This window comes from Lynx canadensis, chromosome E1 (assembly GCF_007474595.2).
Source record: "Lynx canadensis isolate LIC74 chromosome E1, mLynCan4.pri.v2, whole genome shotgun sequence".
In the NCBI taxonomy this organism is placed as follows: Eukaryota; Metazoa; Chordata; class Mammalia; order Carnivora; family Felidae; genus Lynx; species Lynx canadensis.
Genome location: NC_044316.2, coordinates 49,560,172 through 49,582,301, shown reverse-complemented (window position 1 = coordinate 49,582,301; position 22,130 = coordinate 49,560,172). Strand labels below are relative to the sequence as shown.

Here is a 22,130-nt window from a genome sequence, read left to right as displayed (position 1 = left end):
GTGCGTGGAGAGCGTTGATACTTTTGACATGCTGTCAGCCTGGTTAGGTTCAGGTCTTATGTTTCATCTGCATTCTTTGAGCTGTGGTTTTAATTTCAGTTTAGTTTTCAGAAGCCCTTGTAGTGTGGTTTGGATCTGTCCTGTGTATGCCTCCCAGTAGTCAGACTGAATCTGGGCAGTAGTCTATCTTTTATTCCTCAAGTCTTTGGTACACATAATGGGATTAGATCCCTGTGTGCTCAGCGTGGGGGTCCGTTTAGGTGTTAATAAGCCATTTTTATTCTGTTGCTTTCCTGTGCTCCTCTTTTTATATGCTCTCCCTACTGCTTTCGGATTCCCCATGGTTTCTCTTTGCCATCCTACAACCAGAAAGCTAGGGTTTATTTGTCCCATTGGGCCACACACTTCTGCAACTGCATCTACCACATCCAGGGCCCAGCGGCAGGAGATAGAACACCTGGGGATTTGGCCCTACCCTTTTGAAACTATAGCTCCAATTAATGGAGAGGAAGGTTCCCTTGCCTCAGAGTTTGGGCTGCATCAAGCTTTCATTACTGTAGTCTGACACTACTATCATGCAGTTGCTTGGGGAGAGAGGCATAGGAGAATGTAGGGGGAAAAAAAAAGATTGGATATCTCCGCACTCTACCTGAGCAAAAGGCTTCCCTACTTCTCAAGCCAGAGAGCTTTTGGCTCTTGCTTTCTCTGCACCAGTGCCTGCTTCTGATGCATTCAGTTTGGGGGATACTAAAAGACGAGAAACAGGTGGTGAGCTCACTGTTGGTTGTGGGGATTTTGAATTCTGGTTCCATCTTGGTTCACATTTACTTGGTTCCTATTTACTTTTCAGAGTCTTCAAGTTGCTGTTCCATTCATTTTGTCCAGATAGGAGAGACAGCTTGGAATATGCTTACCTCCAGCTAACCTGAGACTGAAACAAATGTTTGTTTTTGCTGTTAAATGGCATGGGCTTGACTGTGGGGTTCCAGTTTTTTTTGTTTTTGTTTTTTTAATCTACTCTTTTAATAGACTGGTCCAGAAAACATGGCTACTGCAATTAGGGAGGTGGGAGTTTGGAGACAGACCAGAACACTCCTACTGAAGAATTACCTAATTAAATGCAGGACTAAAAAAAGTAGTGTTCAGGTAAGTTAAATGATTCTTTCTTATGCCTTATTGCAGTTTTTGCATTGATATGTTCCATCTTTAAGAGGTGATTTCTTTTTCTGGATACATTTCTAGTATAATTTTATATCATTAGGTCCCTTTAATGTGCTTGTGAAGTAAAAACTTGTGTTAACACAGAAAAGTACCTAAATTACCTATTGTTTTCTGAATGTTAAACATTTTAATAATGTTTCTTAAATATAGTTAACTTCTTTTTTTTTTAATGTCTTAAATGTTTATTTATTTATTTTGAGAGAGAGCGTGCACTAGCAGGGGAGGGGCAGAGAGAGAGGGAGAGAGAATCCCAAGGAGGCTCTGTGTAGGGCTCGAACTCATGAACTATGAGATCATGACCTGAGCTGAAATCAAGAGTTGGACGCTTAACTGACTGAGCCACCAAGGTGCCCCAATTTAGTTAATTTCTAATATCAGTGCTTAAGTTTGAACTTTTAGGCATGCATTTCCCAAGTTTCATGGAATGAAAAAAAAATTCCACAGATAATTTTGTGGCCCATTATTTCGCAGTTTATTCCCCATGACTTCCCATCTTTTGGACTCTGGATTGAATTACTTAGGACTACTAAAATTAGGACACATATTTGTTCCCAACAAACAAAAAAAAAAAAAGTTAAAAGAAAGTAATAACTCTGCCTAACCAGTTAATAATTCTAAAGGATAAAAGTACATTGCCTTTCTTCTGAAGCCACCATAACAATTAAACAGCAAGATGAAATAGTAAATAGTTCATCTCTATTAAAGCTCATTATTGAATTTAACAGAGTAATTAATAGTAGAAATTTAGGTGTAATTAAGGCACGAGTTTTAAATCAGATTTGAAGAAAGACATTTTTATGGTGAGTCCTATTGGGGCTGTTTGGTAAGTTAATTTAAATAATGTTATATATGTAAACATATTATATTTTATGCTTAGTGATGTAAGATCTTTAAATATAGCGTTTGTGTCATTTTATTATGTGACTTGAATTTTAAATTATTTCAGTAAAACTGAATGTAAAGGAAAAATTATCTCCTATTTCCTGTTGAGTTAGGGGAGATGCTCAACACAATAGTTTTTTCAGGATAGAATTGCTTTTTGTACGTAAGAAAGGAGACCCTAAGTCCTCGTGTTTTTTCCTTAGCATTATATTATTTGCATAGTAATCTTGATGATGTTTGCTACCATTGGTACATTTTATAATCATTTTGTTTGTCTCCTTTATTGTAGGAAATTCTTTTTCCACTCTTTTTTTTATTTTGGTTAATATTAATTAGCATGATGCATCCAAATAAGAAATATGAAGAAGTTCCTGATATAGAACTTACCCCTATGGACAAATCTATTCTCTCTAACCTAATTCTTGGATATACTCCACTGACTAATATTACAAGAAACATCATGCAGAAAGTGTCTACTGATCACCTTCCTGATGGTATTGTGAGCTTGTATTTATGGATGGATTCTATCTATAACAGAAAGCCTCCTCAGTATTTTTTTGCTTGCTTTCTTGAATAAATGACATTCTTAACACTTAGGGATATGTCCCCTCACCAAAATATAATTTAATAAAAGTTATTAAAATAATGTAATTCTGCTGAAGCATATTATATGTGTCTTAATATTTTAGATTTAATTCCCAGACCATTTATAAAATAAACATATTTGTACAGGATAAAGGATTGGAAGTAATATTTCATTTTGATTCTGACTCCTAGAGTAGTTAAGAAGCTAGAGAGATAAAGGTTACAAAGCAGTAATCATTTCACACTGTCATGTCTATTTATGGAGGTATATGGTGTCAACAGAAGTACTTTGGAGACTATGACTGTGGCTCACTACCTCAGTCTGTTTCTCTGTGCTGCTCACAGACTGGAACACAGTGTAAGTGAGGCAGTACTAATGAGCCTCAAGTGGCCGTGAGAGAATCCAAGTCGAGAACTAGAGAAAGTGACAGAAATGTTTATAATATGATGATTGATTTAATGAAATGCTGAACTGTTGAAAATAGCAGATTAACATGTTGTCTTATATCAGATAGTTGTAATCAACTTCTGGTATGTATCATCATAGTTTTGGATAATGCATCACTGAATAGATGATGCTAATACAATCAGGAGCCAGATAATATTTTCCCTACTGATATCTTTCTGACTTATTACTATTTAATAGTTTTGTCAAGGCCATATCTTATGGTATGTTTGTTGGTTTATCTAAGTACAAGTAGCACAGATCGCCGTAAGCATTTAGCCTGCCAGCTCAAACAACTGGTCAGAAAGGTTGAGAATGAAATTCTTTGGTAATTCTGAGTTGGAGTAAAGCATATACACCAAAGAAATCCGAGTCAGTGTGTATTCAACTTAGATGCTAAAATAGTAGAAATATATGTAGCTTTAATTTTAAGTCCTATCTTTTTAACAAGAGAGCTGTCTGAAAGTGGAATACGCATCCATGGGTGGTAACATGACTGGTAGGATGTTGAACTAACACTGTATTTTTTCACATCAATCCATGTCCACCTTAAAGGTCTGGAAAATCATGACAATTAACATTGAAGTAATACTTTTTAACTTACAAAGCATTTTGTTTGTAATTGCTTTTGACCTTAATAACCACTATGATCAGCTCGGTATCGAGGATGCTGAAGTTTAGAGTATCAAATTGCTCGTGGTCAAGCACATAATCCTATGTTCTTCTATTTCACCACATGTTCTGAAGCTTCTATAGTGAAGAAGTTGCTTGTAAATAAAGCTTTAAGAAAATACTTAAAAATTGGGATTATCTGATGTGAAAGGAAGATAAATGGTAATTGGAGTATTTTCTAAGAAAGGAACAAGCAGTATGGGGTTGAAATGGCAATTTTTATTCAAAGGAGAGTTGTGTCTTAGTTACTAGAATACATATTTGGTTTCTGAGGAGGATTATGGAATTTTCCTCTTCATAAGAAATATTTGAAAATAAAATACCCATTCACTTACCAATGAGTTATTGTATGTTTTACTTTGAAATAGTTAAGTGAATGGCATATACTGTATACTAAAGTATATACTAAACTTCATCATATTAATAACTCACATGTTACACAGACACATAATTTATGTAATCAGATGATAGCTGAGAGAAATAGTGTCTGTGAAATTACACTGTTCTTTTATTATTATTATTTAGTATAATTTTAGAATGGCTCTGTTCAGGAAGTTAGAGGATAAAACAAAAGTGCTTATCAAATATTATATTCATTTAATGTAATGTTAAATTTCAGTCTGTTGTATGATAGTAAACTTGTAATTTTTGAACTAACTTTATTTTCATGTTTTACAGTCATAATTACTGAAGAGTATACAAGTGAAAAAGAATTGTTAGTATCCAGTCTTTCTAAGCCCAACAACTTTGTAGGTGTGGTTTTCAAAGATTTCATGTCCTATGAACTCCGTTTTTTCCCTGATATGATTCCAGTATCTTCTATTTATATGGATTCAAGAGGTAAATAGCCCTAAATAATCTTGTAAATCAAATAAATGCGTGTCTTCACTGCTCTTAGTTCAAATGCAAAATTTGATGGGGTCCAGCATTGGCGTTTTCAACTCTATTTGTTCAAATAAGAAAAGTGTCAAGTGTAGCATAAATATATGTATGTATACACAAATATCTATCTATAATTATGTGTAATTTGAAATATAATTTATGTAACATCCATTTTAATTTTAATACATTTATATATTATTATTATATATATATAATTTTAATGATAGTAACAGAAAGCAAAATTGTATCTTGAATTATATGACTTTCTAAACCAGCATTTTTTTCCTCTATTTAATTGTTTTTCACATATGGTGTGTTGCATATCTTTAAAATTTCAAGGTCTTCTGCCAGTGAACTTTTTTAGTTTTATGTTTATGTACATCATGGAAAACAACCTTCAGTGCTTAAACCTGTGGAGAGATACTATCAAACACAAACATTTGTTGAGCAATATTAAAGTCCCTTATGCTAAGTACTGAATTTGTGACTTTATTCCAAAAGGCCTTTACAGAATTTTTTTTTTTTTTTCTTTTTTTGGTCCTCTTAACCTGGACTTGTACTGGCATCTGGAAGTCCTTTGACTCTAAGTTACTGTAGAATGACCTTAAAACAGAAAAGGGACTTACTTTATTTTATTTTTTAAAGTTTATTTATTTATTTTGAGAGAGAGAGGAAGTGTGAGCATGCGAGGGGCGGGGGAGGGGGGAAGAGAGAGAGAGAGAGAGAGAGAGAGAGAGAGAGAGAGAGAGAGTGAGAATCCCAGGCAGGCTTTGTGCTGTCAGCACAGAGCCGGATGCAGAGCTCCATCCCACAAACCGAACCGTGATATCATAACCTGAGCTCAAACCAAGAGTGGGACGCTTAACTGACTGAGCCACCCAGGAGTCTTGAAAAGTGACTTATTTTAAATAACTATGTTTACAGTCAGTTTCTTTCTTTCCATTTATATGCATTTACCATGCAATATCCTAACACATGTAAGTCTTTTATTTCAAAAATTTCAAATAAACAATCAGGAATGTGATATTCTTTACCTTCAAAGGGCGATTGCTTATTTTCTTCAGTCCTATGGACATTGATTAATTATATTGCTTTAGTAACCCTCCATATATTATCTTTAAAAGAAAGCACTTACATGTTGTGCAGATTTTTATGTCTCACATTTTGTCCCTGTAGCTGGCTGTTCAACATCATGTGAGGCTACTCAGTACTGGTCCTCAGGGTTCACGGTTTTACAAGCATCCATAGATGCTGCTATTATACAGGTAAATATGAAGGAAGTAAAATAGAGCCACAGTGTATTTTAACAATTACGCCTTAAGTGTTTACAGTAGGATTTAGTTTGTCTGCTGTTAAATGTACAAAATACATATTACAACTCCCTTAAGAAAAAAGATGCGTCATATTTTCAGTTTAATTTTTTTAGTTTAATATTTTTCAAACCCCACTGTTACTTGATGGTTTCTAAGCATGTGATTTAGCAATTCCGTATATCTGTATTATTCTATCTGTGTTGACCATAGGTAATATTTATGAATGATCTATATTTATAGACTTTTCCCCTTGAATAAAAATAACTTCGTTTAAAGAAAATGAATGTTTTTGTTATGTTACTCCTAGTTGTGGATTTCATTTTTTATTTAATAAATAATTATCACTTATTTGCCAAACACTGTTTCTAAGTTGAATGCTTAGAATATGAATCCATTTAATCTGTAGCAAACATATGGGATTTGTGCTATTATTTTATTTTTTAAATGTTTGTTTATTTTGAGAGAGAGAGAGAGAGAAAGAGCGAGTGAGTGCATGCGCCAGCAAGGGAGGGACAGAGAGAGAGGGAGAGAATCCCAAGCAGGCTCTGCACTGTCATTGCAGAGCCTAACATGGGTCTTGATCTCACAAGCTATGAGATCATGACCTGAACCAAAATCAAGTCGGGTGCATAACCAACTGAGCCACCCAGGCACCTGAGATTTGTGCTATTATTATTTCCGTTTTACATATGGAACTGAAGCACAGGGAGATTGACTTTCCAAAATTCAGTTAATTAGTGACAAAGCTAATTCCAACTATGGCTTTTTGGCTCCCAAGTTTGTGTTTTAATACTGTTACTGCCATGAGGATCGTGTATAAAGGTTACAGTTATAATCTAAAGACATGCTTAGACCTTATCAGGTGTTTCACATTTTAGTAGAAATGAACAGGAGACCTGGCTCTGTTGTTAGACTGCTATGTAGTAAAATGACAACAGTAATAATGCTTTACTTGACAGGGTTGTTGTAAGAACCAAATGCTATGTGTCAGATTGTCTTATAAACTCTGACAGCATGGTATAAATGTATTATAGAGCTGTAATATTACCCAAATTCAGTAATATAGAAGTTTAAGGTAAAGGCAGTAAAATATAGGCTATATCACAGTGATGGTGTTATAGTGCTTACTTGTGTTTTTGGCCGAAGACCTTAGCCATCCACAGCCCAGACCACACTGGATGAACAGGCAGAGCAGATCTTATTTTAGACATTTAATTGAATGTTAGATAGAAGTATCATACAGCATAAAGTTTTATTATTCTGTCTACACATGCTTCATACATAGATTTTAAAACGATAGGACATACTATTTAAAAAAAGATTTTTTAAAGACAGTCTTTCATGGTACTAATAATCGTTCCTTAATTCCTCAATATTACAAGTGCATATTTTTGTTAAGATGTATATAATTGCTTAAGAGAATAATTGTTCAATTTTATTTTCTTTGATAAGCTATTTCATCAAAATTCGTATACTACTCAACTTCAGACTTAAACTTCATGGTATGCTTCCAGAATGAATGAAAGCAATAATGTGTGCTTGTACTTTGACATTGGGGTCTGTCACTTTATTTCAGGTGTGTAGGTTTTGAGTATTGTATTTGTAATAGGTTTGTATAAAATATGGGGGTATAATTGTCACATTTTATTGGGGACCACTAAATTCATTGATTGTATGTATGTTTTCCAATTCTAGCTGAAGACCAATGTTTCCTTTTGGAAGGAGCTGGAGTCCACTAAAGCTGTCATTATGGGAGAAACTGCTATGGTTGAGATAGATACCTTTCCCCGAGGAGTCATTTTAATATACCTAGTAATAGCATTTTCACCTTTTGGTTACTTTTTGGCAATTCATATCGTAGCAGAAAAAGAGAAAAAATTAAAGGAGTTTTTAAAGATAATGGGACTTCATGACACTGCCTTTTGGTATGTTATTAAAAGTTTATTATTTAGTATGATTAATAATTACATTAAATGTACATATCTCCAGAGTTGTAATTTTGTTATTCACTCAACTTGAGGAGGTGCTTTTGTTTTGGAAGTTGAGACTAGGCAACAAACTGCAGCAATAGATTGGCTTTTTTTTTTTTTTTTTTAACATAAGGGAAGTGGGATTTGGGAAACTCATGTTGATATTACATGTTTAAATTTTACTTCACATTTTGTCATAATTGATGAGGTGTGTTCTATGTATTTCAGTGTATAGAACGTATGAGATCTTGGAAAGTTAGAAATTAATTGCCTGTTGTAGTCTTCCCCCAATATCATAGCATATATAAGTTATTAAAAATTTAATTAAAATGATTGAACTTTGCATATGTGGCATATGGGGTTCCCTCCTCTCCCCAGGAAAAAAGTTATTTTTGTAAGTTAAGATGAAAATATACAAATAATTTATAGAGAAATTTAGAAAATGTTTTCACAAGTGAGCCATAATATGTCAACATCTTTATACAATGATAATTTTATAGAGGCATGCATTTTTATAAATAATTCTAAATGTATTTTCCTTACTTTTCCCACTGTGTAGTAGGAAAATTTATTTTGAGCTCATTTGGGGGGAAAAGTTAATACTGTGTATGTGAGTTGATATTATAGTCCATTTTACAAAATTGTATTCCATTTAGCCCAGTTGAATACAGCAGTTAATTATAACACTTTACATAATGGGGTCATTGTGTATAGCATATTTTCTTTGCTTGTTTTTTTTCTCCTATCATTTGAGTAGTCATTGGTTTTTAAGATGCACTGAGCTGTTAAAGTGCTTTGTGAGGAAATGGAAGAATTTAGGCAAATCAGTTTCTTAATGCCGCGGTTTTGCCTCTGTAAAATGATGGGTTCAATTTTGGTAACGTAGGTATCTTTTAGCCCTGTTTCAGTGCTTTTATGTTTCATGGTAACATACATCAGATAATGATCTAACATTTTTTTTAAAAGCCCTAAATACTGTTGCAGTTCCATTGAACTCTGATTTGGGAAGAAATTTTGAGTAAATACAGTGAGTCTATTGTCGAACTTCTTGATCTTACATTGTGTAAATGTAGTTAAGTACGTTATCGGTTAGTGAGATAGTCTTCGTTGCTTAAAGTATCAAAAAGGCAGGCCGTCAGAGGTTTAATTATAGCCTAGGCCATAAAGTTGTCATTAAATTCTTTCATATTTTAAGAAAATTGGAAGTGTTTTTGCATTATTGAACTTTTGAGAATATTGGATTTAAATTAGTCATGAATTGCTATTAATTTGGAGGTTTTTTTTGACTCTTGAAAAGATAATCACTCTATGTCAGACCTTTATCATAACCAATGTTGTATTTTTTTAAGGTTTATTTATTTTGAGAGAGAGAATGTGAGCAGGGGAGGGACAGAGAGAGAGGGAGAGAAAAAATCCCAAGCAGGCTCCACGATGTCATCACAGAGCCCGACACAGTGCTCGATCCCATGAACTGTGAGATCATGACCTGAACCCAAATCCAGAGTCAGACACTTAACCGACTAAACCACCCAGGCACCCCATATATTTTTAATTACTATTATAAGAACACTAGTTTTCAGTAAATGAGCATACACAGGAAAGAATAAACTTAATTTTAAGAACAAAATGGCTGAAGTTCTGTTTGAAATGATATTCTGTGAAAGCCCATGCACTTAATCATAGGTGTATTTGTATTCTCATTTTAGGCTTTCATGGGTTCTTCTGTATACAAGTTTGATTTTCCTTATGTCCCTTCTTATGGCAGTCATTGCAACAGCTTCTTCATTATTCCCTCAAAGTAGCTGCGTTGTGATATTTCTACTTTTTTTCCTGTATGGGTTATCATCTGTGAGTATTTTAACTTGAAATGGGAATAAAGAACTGTCAAAATTGTTGATTAATACAGCAAAGTGCTTATTCTGTGGTTAACTTAGAGTTGATTTGTTACTAGGTTACTCACAAACGACTTGTACATAGACAGCATCATTGTACTTCCATATTTTAGAAAAGGTACAAAATAGCCTCATGTTTATTTTTTTTTATTTTTATTTTTTATTTTTTAAGTAGGCTCCACGCTGTGCGTGGGCTTGAGGGGCTTGAACTCATGACCCTGAGATCAAGACCCGCCCTGAGGTCAAGAGTCGGATGCTTAACCGACTGAGCCACCCAGGCGCCCTGGTGTAGTCTCACATTTCTATTATAGGGTGATGGGTGATGTGTAAAGGTATGCCTTTGTAAATATAGCTGTTTTTAAGGAACCTACTGAAATCACTGTTGCACTATATGCTAACTAATTTGGATGTAAATTAAAAAAAATAAAATTAATAAAAAAATAAAAGAAAAAAAGTGTAAATATAGCTCTTTGATAGTATTGATATTCATCTGCTATATTGGCTAAATGCTTCCTGTTAATGGCCAGCCTTTGTGTTCCTGTGGTTCTAGTTTCTATTATGATTGGCTTATGTGCCCATGCTGTACCATTTATTAAATTTTTTCATGATCACCCTTGCTCTTTCACGTGATAATTTACAAGCAACTCAGACTTCTACGTACAGTTACCTGAGTTTGTATCTCATCAAGACATCGAGTTTAAAAGATAGGTTCTCTGTTTAAAAGCTGGTTGATTTATTGTTTTGTTCACATGTACACATCTAACTGCAGACGCATGTGGCTGGTTATGGTTTCTGTCGTGTAGAGGTAGTCATGTTTGCCTATTTACATAGATAAAATGTTTTTAATGTTTATCATCTTAAATTTTTTAATGTATTTATTCCTGTTTCTATGAAAATAAAATATCTTACCATAGCATTTAGAAATTATTTTAATGAATGTATTTTCCAATGAAAATAACTTGTTCTTTCACAAGCAAAATTAATTTTGTTTTCATACCAATGTATATGAACAATGCATTAACTTTAATATTTATATTTTGCAGGTATTTTTTGCTTTGATGCTGACACCTCTTTTTAAAAAATCAAAACATGTGGGAATAGTTGAATTTTTAGTCACTGTGGCTTTTGGATTTGTTGGCCTTTTGATAGTCCTCATGGAAAGTTTTCCTAAATCATTAGTGTGGCTTTTCAGTCCTTTCTGTCAATGTACTTTTTTGATTGGTATTGCACAGGTAGGTGATATATTTATCTTGCTTCCACTACTAAGTACTTTTTCTCTCCAGTTCCATGCAGCTTGTTATACTGCAGTGATACTGCCTTTGATTTGCTTGCAAAAAAATTATTTTATAATTTCAACATAAGAAAGGAATGCTGTTTGAACACTGGAGTACATTTTATATGGGTTTCATTTATAATTTCTCCATTTTTAAGTTTTTCATCTGTATGATCTGTTTAGAAGTTTTCTATCTTGTGTATTAGTATATCTCAGTAGTTTATTTTCACTGCAATAACTCAGTTTGTTAAAAGTCATTTTAAGCGCCAGGTATTCTAGATTGCTATATGGCCTGGTTACATTGCTACTTTGGTACATTTATCTCAGATGTGTACCTGGCAGAAAATTGTGGTGTGTGGAGCAAAACAAATTTTCATGACTGTTATTAGTGAAACAAGTAGGCTGGTGGATTTTATTACTTTAGGATTCATGGGATTGTCCTTCGCCTAAATAATATTTATATTTATGTATTTATTTTTAAAGTTTTTATTTGATTTTTGTTAGTCTATTTTATAGGGGCAGTCAGGTTCTGAGGGAAGTATTCTTATGAGAAACTGCTTCTTCTATTATAAAACATAAATTTGGTCAATGTATAAAGAAAAAATGTAATTACTTAAAATAAGAGATTATTCATGTTGACTAAATAGAATATTCTGATTTGTGAAACCTAAGATAGATTAATGTTTATGAGTATTGAGTTAAGCAAATTTTAGTTACTTTGGACCTAAGAGCTATCGTTTACACATTTTAAGAGTCCACTGAGTTCTCCTTCCCTTAGGAAAGTAGATTTATAGATTCATAGGTCTTTGTTGCTTGTGGGAAGGACTTCTCAATGTCATTTAATCATCTTCATTTCACAGATGAGGAGACTGAGATCCAGAATGGTGTAATTAACATTTATTCCTAATGGCAGATCTGGGGTCTAAATGACACCTCAACCTCTAGTACATGTCTTTCTGCTCTATCACATATATCTATTGTGAATAATGGAAGAGTTGTGTTAATTAATCAGAATACCTTCTCCCTTTTCAGTATTGAAAAGATGCTGATCATAATTTTATCCTCTAATACTTAATTTGTTTGACTTCCATGTGGACCATTTGTTTGCAGCAGTTAGTAGTACGAGCATACTTTATTTTTATTTCCTTTGATAGTCATAACATTAGAATTAAATGCCCTGGAGAGGGATGTATACTAATTTTAAAACATAACATTAAAAGGGATTGAGGGGCGCCTGGGTGGCGCAGTCGGTTAAGCGTCCGACTTCAGCCAGGTCACGATCTCGCGGTCCGTGAGTTCGAGCCCCGCGTCCGGCTCTGGGCTGATGGCTTGGAGCCTGGAGCCTGTTTCCGATTCTGTGTCTCCCTCTCTCTCTCTGCCCCTCCCCCATTCATGCTCTGTCTCTCTCTGTCCCAAAAATAAATAAACGTTGAAAAAAAAAATTTAAAAAAAATAAAAATAAAATAAAAATAAAAGGGATTGAAATGGATTGTTGTGATAAACTTATATTTTGGTAAAGTTTGTTGTTTTCCTTATAAATTCTTACTACTAATTTAGTAGACTGTTAGAAGGCCCAGTTTGGTTACCGTCGATCTGGATATAATGAGTAACTCTAGTGTTAACTTTTGCTTATTTGTATTGTTTTTATATAATAAAGTTGGTGTTTCTGTTTTCCAGGTCATGCATTTAGAAGATTTTAATGAAGGTGCTTTATTTTCTAATTTGACTGAAGGCCCATATCCTCTAATTATTACTCTTGTCATGCTAGCACTTAATAGTATATTCTATGTCCTCTTGGCTGTCTATCTTGATCAAGTCATTCCAGGTATGCAGGTACCTATTGGATTTTACTTTAAAGATTTTAATTTTTTTGCTCACATGGGGTCAACTTAGTTTAAATGTTTTCTTCTAGCTGGAGTACCCTAGTCATATTTGTTGTTTAAACTCTTAGTTTAATTTTAAATAAGTATATTTCGTACCTGTGCCTTAATGACTAGTGAATGTAGGGAGATTCTCTTCAAAAGAGAGCAGTTTGCTTTGAAAACTGAAGTCTGTGACTCAATTTATGTCTGTTGTTAATCTTTGTTGGCTAAAGTATTGTGTTTTGTTTTTTGTTTTTTTTTTAATTTTTTTTTTCAACGTTTATTTATTTTTTGGGACAGAGAGAGACAGAGCATGAACGGGGGAGGGGCAGAGAGAGAGGGAGACACAGAATCGGAAACAGGCTCCAGGCTCTGAGCCATCGGCCCAGAGCCTGACGCGGGGCTCGAACTCACGGACTGCGAGGTCGTGACCTGGCTGAAGTCGGATGCTTAACCGACTGCACCACCCAGGCGCCCCGGCTAAAGTATTGTTAATGTTAATCTTTGTTGGCTAAAGTATTTCACTACTTTACCCTCTAAGGTGCAAAACTATGAGGTAATCTTGTAACTCCCACCACTGTCCTTATCCATCATTCATCTATAGCCAACTCCTGTTGATTGAAAATATTATTAAAATAATCTAACACTCCCTTGACTTTCCCCTTTGAGTTCCTCATTACTTTTTTCTGTGCTCTAGACTGGCACTTATATGGTAACTACTAGACAATATGATTTTTAAAATTTGAATTAATTAGAATTAAAGAAATTAACAGCCCATTTCCTCGGTAGCACAAGTCACCTTCCGACTGCTTAGTAAGCCACAAATGGCTGTTAGTTACCATATGGTATAGTATGCATACAGGACATTTCCACCACTGCGGAAGGCATCTAGACCATACCTCTCATCTAATTACCTGCTTCAAGCCTGTCTAAAACTTAGCCATTGCCTTTAATCAAATTAATCACCTGCTCAGAAATCATCTTGCTGGACATATCCTAGTGAATTAAATAGAAACTCTTTATGTATGAATGTCCTTCACATTACTTTTATACATTTAAGCTCTCCTTTTCACTCTCTTCCTCCTTACTGTATTTTATATTCATCCAAATAGCCCTATTTACCTATTTAAGCCCAGCTTCAGTGAATCGGTTAGATTGTTTTTAGTTACTCTTAACAGAAGATCGTTTTAATTGGCTTAAGCAAGAAGGAAACTGATTGTTTTACTTAAAAGGAAGTCCAGAGATAGGATAGGTTCCGAATTGGTTGCCTTACTCAAAGACCCACATTCTCTAGGCTTTTGCCCCCGTGCCTGTCTTCCTGGCTGCTGTGGGATGCTTCTTTGTTCCTGTCCAATGGAGGAGGGAGGGTGAATCTTTCCCCCACCTAAACCCTTCGCTTCTGATTCGTTACATGCTGACAGCCAGAGCAATAACAGTCACCAGAGGATGCCACGTGCTGATCAGATGAGTTAGGATCCTCTCCGTAGAGGGGATCAGATCTAGATGTGGCCGTCTAGAGGAGGTTGGATATTTTTTTTTAAATGGGAAGTGTTGGCTTTTTTAGGGAAAGAGGTGAAAATGGATATGTACTGTGTGAGCAACCATCACTGTCTACTGTGTCTAGGTCTTCTTTGCCTGTCCTGTTGCCGTGTTACTCTCCTGATTTTAAAAACCTCCGTGAACTGTGTCCACTTTTCGAAGTAATAAGTACTAGCCGTTTTCAAAGACACAATAAGATGATACCCATTACAGCCTTCAGGATATATTCCTCATTCAGGCATAAACTTCTCTTCCTTTGAACTCTTACTAGCGCCATGCATGATGTGCTTCATGTCTGCAGCATGTTCTAGGCGCTCGTTCCACATGTGCGCCCATAAAGATGGGAGCTCCTTCGGGACAGAAAATGCGCTTTATTCACCTTTACATTCTCATGTGCTCTAAGCATCTCAGATGGTTTATAGACTAGAATTATTTGTCAATAAAAACATTTTTCACACAGTGCTGATTTAATACTTTTAATATGAACTTTAGCTCCAGGTCATGTGTTTCACATACTGTCTTTATAATTTCAAATCTAGTTTTTAGAAATAATTTGTGAGGGTAATTCAATTTTTTTTTTTTTTCAGGGGAATTTGGCTTACGGAGATCATCTTTATATTTTCTAAAGCCATCATATTGGTCAAAAAGCAAAAGAAATTATAAGGAGTTATCAGAGGGCAATGTTAATGGAAATATTAGTTTTAGTGAAATTGTTGAGCCTGTTTCTTCAGAATTTGTGGGAAAAGAAGCCATAAGGTATGATTTAATCTTTGGCAACTTAGGTATAAGAAGTAGTTAAACACTGCTACATTTAAATCCTATTTTTAAATAATGTATGGAACTACTGTATCTTAGATTTTGGTACACATCTCATGATTTAAAAAAAAAAAATTTTTTTTTTTAATGTTTATTTATTTTTGAAAGAGACAGAGACAGAATGCGAGTGGGTTAGGGGCAGAGAGAGAGGGAGACACAGAAACAGAAGCAGGCTCCAGGCTCTGAGCTGTCAGCACAGAGCCCGACGCGGGGCTCGAAGTCAGGAGCTGTGAGAACATGACCTGAGCCGAAGTCGGACACTCAACCGACTGAGCCATCCTAGGCGCCCCCACATCTCATGATTTTTAAAACACAGAATTAATACAAGCAGTTTCTCTTTTAGGTTCTTATTTTCTTTGCAACCATTTAGAATAAGGTTGTGTTAGGTTTGAAATTTTATGTTTCAATGGAAATTTTTAAAAGTTATAAAACCTAGTATTCATACAATTAAGCCATTTTCAGATTTCCATTAAGTAGATTGAAACAGAACAAATATTAGCTTTATAATTTTATTCCGGCTGCATTGTCTAAGTTATACAACATATTGTCCTCTCTTAATTTCATAGACTTTTAGGTATTGTGACTCAGAGTATCAGTTTAATTTCTGTGAACCCAAGAAATTCACTACGATGCCTTTCTAGATCAGTCAAAACCAAATTTAAAAAGTAACAGGAAGAAGAGAAAAGAAATAAAAGGCAAAAAATGAAAGAAAAAGTGAAGTATAATATAACATGTGTTTTTCAAGTTTAAGAACGTATAGAAAGCAAGGGAGAGTCAGATACTTAGGATGTAATAAGCGGGTTAACGGTCTGCCTTCTCAGGGGCAAAATTGAAAGTGGTTAACAAAACCATTAATTCTTTAAGTTATTTGAGACATTTAAAGTGGAATGAGAGAAGCACTTCACGTTTATGGATAGTTTGAAATGTGTGCTGATGTGAAATATAGCATTTGGTTTTTAATCCCCGTTAACTGTTGTGACAAGTATTGATAAATTACAAACAGAAAAGTATCAAAGATGAAGAGACATCTATAAATTGCTGGAGCCAAAGGCTTTATTTTCAGAAGTTGGCTTGTCATGAAATGTGAATGAATGACACTTAAAATGGACAGGAATACTGAATGCTTTTGTGGTTTCTTTAAAATAATTTTATAATTATTGTCACCTCTCTTAGGTTTCTTGTTTTAGTAGGAAGGTACTTTATTATTATTCCTATAAAATATGACAGCTTTGATAACAATACTACACATGGAAACGCACAACCTTATAAATTGCTTTGAATACTTAGAGAATCGTGTTTTTCAGAATCAGTGGTATTCAGAAGACGTACAGAAAGAAAGGTGAAAGCGTGGAGGCTTTGAGAAGTAAGTAGCTTTCGTTGTACCCAGTCCATGATTGTAAAGTACAAATTGGAAAACAATTTACATAGTTTGTACAAAATTTAAACTTCTTTAGCACAGTTTTCTCTCTTTTAGGGGCACTTTCATTTATTTACGTGATTAGTATTCATAATAAAATTAACAACAAATAAAATACTAAGAGTAAAAAGTAATCTATTAAAGATGAAAACTATTCAGTTATTTGAACAAGTCTGTGTCCTTTTTTGTTCTATTATTATGCATGTGTCTACATGTTAGTTAATTTTGTTTCCTTTTGACCTAGCACAGGGTTTCTCGACCTTGGCACTACTGACATTTTGAGTGTGATAATTCCTTGCCGTGAGAACTATTGTGAGAATTGTAGAATGTTTAACAATGTGTAAGGATTCTTCAAAATGAATAGAGTATATATATACACACACATACATACACACACTCACATATGCACGCGCACACACGTCCACGTATGTAGAGAGCAGGGTGAGCTGGCGGGGTGGGAGGAGGGAATAAGGAGATTAATTTTAAGAAATTGGTCCATGTGATTGTGGGGTCTGGCGAGTCTGAAATCTACACGGCAGCATGGCAGCTTGGAAACTCAGATAAGAGTTAAAGTTGCAGGCTTCAGTCTGAAATTCATAGGGGAGGCTGTCGGGCTGGAGACTCAGGACATCTATGCTACGGTCTTGGGGCAGAATTCCTCCTTCTCAGGGAAACCATTTTTGCTCAGCAGGCCTTCAACTGACTAGATATGGTTCACCAGTATTATTGAGGGCATCCAAATTGGAAAGGAAGCAGTGAAGCTGTTAGCAGTTGATATGAGTATAAATTTAAAAAATCTGGTTAGAGCTACAAAAAAAGTTAGTGGAACTAAAAAGTGAATTTAGTAAGGGGGCAGAGTATAAGATAAATGTAGAAAAATAAATTGTCCTTCTATATACTACTAACAGATAATTAGAAAGAAAATTAATGAGGCGCCTAGGTGACTTAGTCAGTTAAGCAACCAGACTCTTGATTTTGACTCAGGTCATGATCTCAGTTTGTGAGTTCGAGCTCTGCATCAAGTTCCACACTAACAGTGCGGAGCCTCCCTGGGGTTCTCTTCCTCTCTCTCTGTCTCTCTCTGCATCTCCCCTGCTTGTGTACTCTCTGCCAAAAATAAATAAATAAACTTTTAAAAAGTCCATTTTATATTAAAAAAAGAAATTAAAATTAAAAATAGCCCATAAGTATCTAAACATATTTATAGATAAATATGACAAAAGATGTAACAGATTTGTAACCTGAAAATTTTTAAAAAGTTGCTGAAAGGGGCGCCTGGGTGGCTCAGTCGGTTGGGCGTCCAACTTTGGCTCAGGTCATGATCTCACAGTTCGTGAGTTCGAGCTCCGCATCGGGCTCTTGTGCTGACAGCTCAGAGCCTGGAGCCTGCTTCGGATTCCGTGTCTCCCTCTCTTTCTGCCCCTTCCCTGCTCATGCTCTGTCTCTCAAAAATGAATAAAGTTAAAAAAAAATTTTTTTTTAAAGTTGCTGAAAGAATAAAGAGTATGTAAATAAGTAGAGATACCACGTTCATGGGTGAGAAGACTCAGGGTCAGATGCCAACTTTACTCAAATTTCAGTAGATTCAGGCACAATAAAAATCCTAATAGGGCTTTTTTTTTTTTTGTAGCTTTTGACAAACTGATTCTAAACTTTCCAAGAAAATACAAATGACCTAGAATAGTCAAAAACACTTTGAAAAAGAAGACCAAAGTTGAGGAACTAGTATAACTTTGTTACAAGACTTCTTATGAATGCTCCAGTAATCAAGACAGTGTAATTTTGGCATAAAAACAACATAAAAATAGATCAGTGAAACAGAATAGAGAGCGTAGAATAGGCCCATATGTGTATGAGTAGGTAACTTGCAACAAAGATGCAAAGTTACCTTGCTAGAGAAAGGATGGACTTTTAAACAAATGCTGTTGAAACAATTGGATAAAGTGAGCATTGGTCTGTCGTAGGCACCATATACAAAAACTAACTGAAAATGGATCATACACCTAAATGTAAAACCTAAAACTCTCAAACTTCAAAAAAAACGATCCATAGAAGAAATGCGTTTGCAGTCTGGGGTTACATGAAAATTTCCCAGATATGCACAGAAGCACAACTGTAAATTAATTGATGAATTGGACTGTAAAAATTAAGAAGGCTTCTGTTTGTAAGATACTGTTAATGGAAATGAAAAGCTAAACCATTGGCCTGGGGGAAATATTTGCAAATCATCGATCTGATCAAGAACTTGGATCCAGAATATATAAAGATCTCTCAAAACTCAATAATAAGAAAAGAACCCAGTTAATGGGCAGAATATTTGAATATCCTCTTCACCAAAGAAGATAGAAGGATAGCAACTAAGTACATGAGAAGGTGTCCAACACTATTACTCATTAGGGAATTGCAAATTAAAATCACAAGATATCACTACATACTTAGCAGAATGGTTAAAATTATTATTTTCTATACATTATGCTATGCTAACCACAAGCTTAGCTGCCATCTGTCACCACATAACACTGGAATGACGAAGATTGGAAAGGCTGGTCATACCGAGTGTTGGTGAAGGTGGAAACCTGGAGCTCATGCGCTGCCGGAGGGGATGTGAACGGGCACAGGTGCTTTGGAAAATAGCTTGACGATTTGTGAAAGAGTTAAATATGCACCTGTTATGTGATCTAACCATTTCACTTCTAGGCATCTGTCCAGCAGAGGTGAAAATTGTTTTATACTAAGACTTATACAGGAATATTCATTGTAAACTTATTTGTTACACAAAAACTGAAAACAGTCTAAAATGCCTATTAATAGGGGAATGCATAGCCAGCTGTGGCATATGCATCCAGTGGAATGCTCGTTGGCATAAAAGGAATGAATTCTTAATACGTGCTACAACATGGATGAATCTCTAAATAATGATGTTAAGTAAAGAAGCTAGAAATAAAACTACGTAGTATAGGATTACATTCATGTGAAACAGAAAAGGCAGAACTAATGTGTAGTGAAAAAGAGCAGACCAGTGGTTACTTGGAGATGGGTGGAATAGGCAAAGGACAAACATTTTAAAGCAGCATTTTTTGTGGAGATGAGTATGTTCATCATCTTGATAGTGGTGATGATTTTATGGTCGTAGCTACACGTCAAACTTAGATTCTAAGTTGCCAAATTGGTTGTTACAGGTTATTCATAATCTTTTACATGTCTGTAGAATCTGTAATGATGTTCCCTGTCTTCATTATATATTTAGTAATTTGTAATTTTTTTTCATTTGTTTTGCACTGGGCTTATCAATTTTATTAATCTTTTCAAGGCATCAACTTTGTTGGTTTTCTTTATCATACATGTGTTTGCTTTGCAGTTAACTGAGTTGTGTTACTCTGTTGTTTCTGTGTGACTACTTTCTTTGGGTTTAATTAGTTTTGCTTTTCCTAGCTTTAAAAAAAAAAAGTTTATTTATTTTGAGAGAGAGAGCAGGAGAGGAGCAGAGAGGGAGAGAGAGAGAGGGAGAGAGAATGAATCCCAAGCAGGCTCCATGCTGTCAGCATAGAACGTGACACAGGGCTCCATCTCGTGAATCGTGAGATTATGACCTGAGCCGTAATGAAGAGTCAGATGCTTAACGGGCTGAGCCACCCAGGAGCCCCTTCCTAGCTTCTTGATGTGGAATCGGTTGTTATTTCTGCCCGAACCGTTCAGCTTTAGCCACTCTAATGCTCAGTGGCTTAAGGCAGTTATTACTTTGCTATGACTGAGGAGTCTCTCGTTTGGTTCTTCAGTCAGTTTGTGGATTGTCTGGAATTGGATGGTGGCCTGGTCACATACTTGGCTAACAGACAGACTAGTTGGTCTAGTGGACTGTAGGCGGGAGAATTTACCTCTTTTATATGGTCTCGCATCCTCCAGTAGGTTAGTTGAACTGGAAGCAATTGAGTATTTTTTATTATGCCGTTTCTCATTTTCCTCCTCTTGGCTTCTTGGTCACACGTGCCCTTCCTAGAAACTACTCTAGATATTATAACATGGATCCTTGACTTACAAGTTAGTGGTTTACTAATTTATAGTATTTACAGAATAGTAAAGTGAGAAAAAAAGTCCAGGAACTTACTTTTATCTCTACTTATTTCTTTATGCCTGTTTCAACTTATATACTATTGTTTTCATGTAGTTTAATTCTATGTGTATTTTAAACCAAAGATAATGTTATTAGCATTGTTTTTTAAAGACCGTTTCATTTATATTTACTTGTGTATTTACTGTGTCATTTATCTTTGTTACTTCCTGCCTTTCTGATCTTCCATCTAGGATAATTTTCCTTGTGTGTGAAAAATAGCTTTTTGCTCTTTTCTTTAATTCAGGTCTGCTGATGGTACAGTCTCTCAGTTTTTGTTTGCAAATACATTTTTTCACCTTTACCTTTAAAGCATATTTCTCTGAATATTCAGTTTCAGCTTGATGGTAATTTTTTTTTCCAGCACTTTAAAATGTAATCTGTCGTCTCCCTTTTCCATTGTTCTGGTTGCAGAGATAACTGTTGGTTTTCCTATTTCTCTGTTGTTGGTAGATACTGTTACCCTGGCTGTTTTTAAAGATCTGTTTCTAGGGGCGCCTGGGTGGCTCAGTGGATTGAGCTCAGGTCACGATCTCACAGTTGGTGGGTTTGAGCCACACATTGGGCTCGCTGCTGTCAACACAGAGCCCACTTTGGATCTTCGGTCCCCCTCTCTCTGCCCCTGCCCCACTTGCGCTCTCTCTCGCTCTCTCTCTCTCTCTCTCTCTGTCAAAAAATAAACACCAAAAAAACCTTAAAGATCTGTTTTTGGTTTTCAGCAGTTTTACTGTCACATGCCTCGGTGGTGTTTGTTTTACATTTATTCCACTTTGGTTTTACAAGTGCTTCTTGAATCTGTGGCTTGATGTCTTTCTTCTGTTTTAAATTTTTTTCAGCCATTTCTTTTCCAGTACTTTCCAGTATTGCTTCTGTCCTATTTCCTCATCCTTTAGTCTATTATTATTACATGTTACAACTTTTCATTTCATCCCATTTATTTTTTATGCTCTTTTCTGAATTTTTCATTGTTTTTTTCTCTCTCTGTGCTTCAGTCTAGATATTTTCTTATGACTTTTCTTGTCATTTACTAATTTTCTGTAGTTGGGCCTAATGTGATTAAACAATCCTATTGAAATATTTTTCACTTAACTTTTCCAGTTTTTGTCTTTCCACTTGGTTCTTTTGTATGGTTTTTAGTTCTTTGTCAGCATTCTCTTAGCAGCAGGATAGCATGGTTGTTTTACAATCTCTTATGGTGTCAATATCTGTATGTCCTCTGGGTCCATTTCTGTCACCTGTCATTTCTGTTGGGT

The 22,130-nt window shown here is 35.2% G+C and overlaps 1 protein-coding gene across 1 annotated transcript in view; it reads left to right on the top strand.

Moving 5' to 3' along the window:
* ABCA5 (ATP binding cassette subfamily A member 5) overlaps positions 1-22,130 on the top strand; it is a 74,998-nt gene that overhangs the window by 10,905 nt on the left and 41,963 nt on the right. Inside the window, exons 2-11 of the mRNA XM_030295096.1 lie at positions 1,030-1,146; positions 2,393-2,597; positions 4,484-4,645; positions 5,864-5,952; positions 7,696-7,925; positions 9,677-9,818; positions 10,906-11,094; positions 12,813-12,960; positions 15,124-15,292; positions 16,657-16,715. Of these exons, the coding sequence (XP_030150956.1) occupies positions 1,045-1,146; positions 2,393-2,597; positions 4,484-4,645; positions 5,864-5,952; positions 7,696-7,925; positions 9,677-9,818; positions 10,906-11,094; positions 12,813-12,960; positions 15,124-15,292; positions 16,657-16,715 (1,495 nt within the window). The 5' untranslated portion in view covers positions 1,030-1,044. The remainder of the gene's footprint in view (positions 1-1,029; positions 1,147-2,392; positions 2,598-4,483; positions 4,646-5,863; positions 5,953-7,695; positions 7,926-9,676; positions 9,819-10,905; positions 11,095-12,812; positions 12,961-15,123; positions 15,293-16,656; positions 16,716-22,130) is intronic.